This window comes from Phodopus roborovskii, unplaced genomic scaffold, assembly GCF_943737965.1.
Source record: "Phodopus roborovskii unplaced genomic scaffold, PHOROB, whole genome shotgun sequence".
Lineage (NCBI taxonomy): Eukaryota > Metazoa > Chordata > Mammalia > Rodentia > Cricetidae > Phodopus > Phodopus roborovskii.
This window is the reverse complement of record NW_026126480.1, coordinates 59,346,028-59,347,938: the sequence shown is the minus strand read 5'-3', so window position 1 is coordinate 59,347,938 and position 1,911 is coordinate 59,346,028. Positions and strand designations below refer to the sequence as shown.

The window sequence follows — 1,911 nt, the reverse complement described above, 5'->3', positions numbered from 1 at the left end:
AAGCCCTAGGACATGAATACAGTGGCTTGTCTGGAGTTGTCTGAATAACTGACTAGCTACTTACTATGTGTTGACATTTTATGCATGTCACATTATTTGTTTTTAAAGTGAATGAATCCATGAAGTACTTACTGCAACCTAGTTTAAAGGTGGAGAATTTGAAACTAGATATGTGAGCTAGCTCACCAAAGTGATACACGAGTAAATGGTGCAGACATGAACTTTTTCCCGGGATGCTAAGTCCATAGGTGATAATCATCTCAGCTACAGTTTACTGCTAAAATGTTTAAGACAATGATGCAATTGTGGGGAGGGGGCATCTTTAAGTGCATTTGTGTGTGTGCATGTTCATATGTGTACAGGTGCACATGCATGTGGGGACCAGAGAACAAACTCTATTTTCATTTATCAGACACCATCTACCTTGTTTTCTGATACATATCTATGGCTAGCTTGCAATTTGCACAGTCGCTAGGCTGGCTAGTTAATTACATGTATTGACTTTTTAGCATGAGTTCTTCAAGTCTTACTTAGATCCTCATGCTTGTATGGCAGGCACTTTATTGACTGGGTCACCTCCCCGGCACCTTTTGGTTTTGGCCTGATGTAATGTCCAGCCCCCTCATGCATGTGTAACCACTTTCCATAGCATCTGTAATGTGGATGGTCATTATTAAACCAGGCATGCCCCTTGTCCTTGTGGCCCATGGGAAACATGACTGTAACTAACACCTGGAACAGCTCTGTGACCATGTTCATCTTCTTGGGATTCTCAGACCACCCAGAACTCCAAACCTTCCTCTTTCTGACTTTCCTGGGCATCTATATCATGACCTTGACCTGGAACCTGGCCCTCATCTCTCTGATCAGAGGTGACACCCGTTTGCACACACCCATGTACTTCTTCCTCAGCAACTTATCCTTCATTGACATTTGCTACTCATCCTCTGTAGCTCCCAAGATGCTCTATGATTTCTTTCTAGAGCAGAAAACTATCTCATTTTGGGGGTGTGCTGCTCAGTTCTTCTTCTTTGTTGGTTTGGGCCTCACTGAGTGCTTCCTACTAACCACAATGGCATATGACAGATACGCAGCCATTTCCAACCCCCTACTCTACACCACCATCATGTCCCGGGGTCTCTGCATGCGCATGGTGGCTGGGGCATATTTTGGTGGCTTCGTGAGTTCTTTTATTCAAGCCAGTTCCATATTTCAGCTCCACTTTTGTGGACCAAATGTCATCAATCACTTCTTCTGTGACCTCCCACCAATCCTGGCACTTTCTTGCTCCAACACATTTCTCAGCCAAGTGGTGAATTTCCTCATAGTGATCATGGTTGGAGGGTCTTCATTTATCATCCTCCTAGTCTCCTACAGTTACATAGTGTCTGCAGTCTTGAAGATCCACTCTGTTGAAGGCCGGTGGAAAGCCTTCAACACATGTGCCTCACACCTCATGGCAGTGACCATGCTGTTTGGGACAGCACTTTTCATGTACCTACGGCCCAGCTCCAGCTACTCATTCAGCAGAGACAAGGTAGTGTCTGTCTTCTACTCACTGGTGATCCCCATGCTGAACCCTCTCATTTACAGTTTGAGAAACAAAGATATCAAAGATGCCCTATGGAAGGTAATGGAGAAAAAGAAAGTGCTTTCTAGCTTTTGAGTGGTCCTCCACTCTACTGGAGGTGTACACAACCCAGTGCACCATCTCTCCTTCTGCCTTAGGCAAGGGAGATGTTCTGTATTCATATTTGAAAATAAACTATAAAAAATGATCCCTGAAAAAGTACAGGGAGAGACAACTGAGATTGGGTGGCATTTGGGAGGGCTATGTGGAAACCCAGTGCTGTGGAAACTCCCTGGAATCTACAAGGATGACCCTAGCAACAACTCTTAATAATGGGGAAT

General features: G+C 44.5%; 1 protein-coding gene across 1 annotated transcript; it reads left to right on the top strand.

Moving 5' to 3' along the window:
• Nucleotides 1-715: 715 nt before the first annotated feature.
• Nucleotides 716-1,666, top strand: LOC127227848 (olfactory receptor 5A1). The gene has a single exon (XM_051192164.1). The coding sequence runs from the start codon at nucleotides 716-718 to the stop codon at nucleotides 1,664-1,666; it is 951 nt and encodes a 316-aa protein (XP_051048121.1).
• The last annotated feature ends 245 nt before the right edge of the window (nucleotides 1,667-1,911 follow it).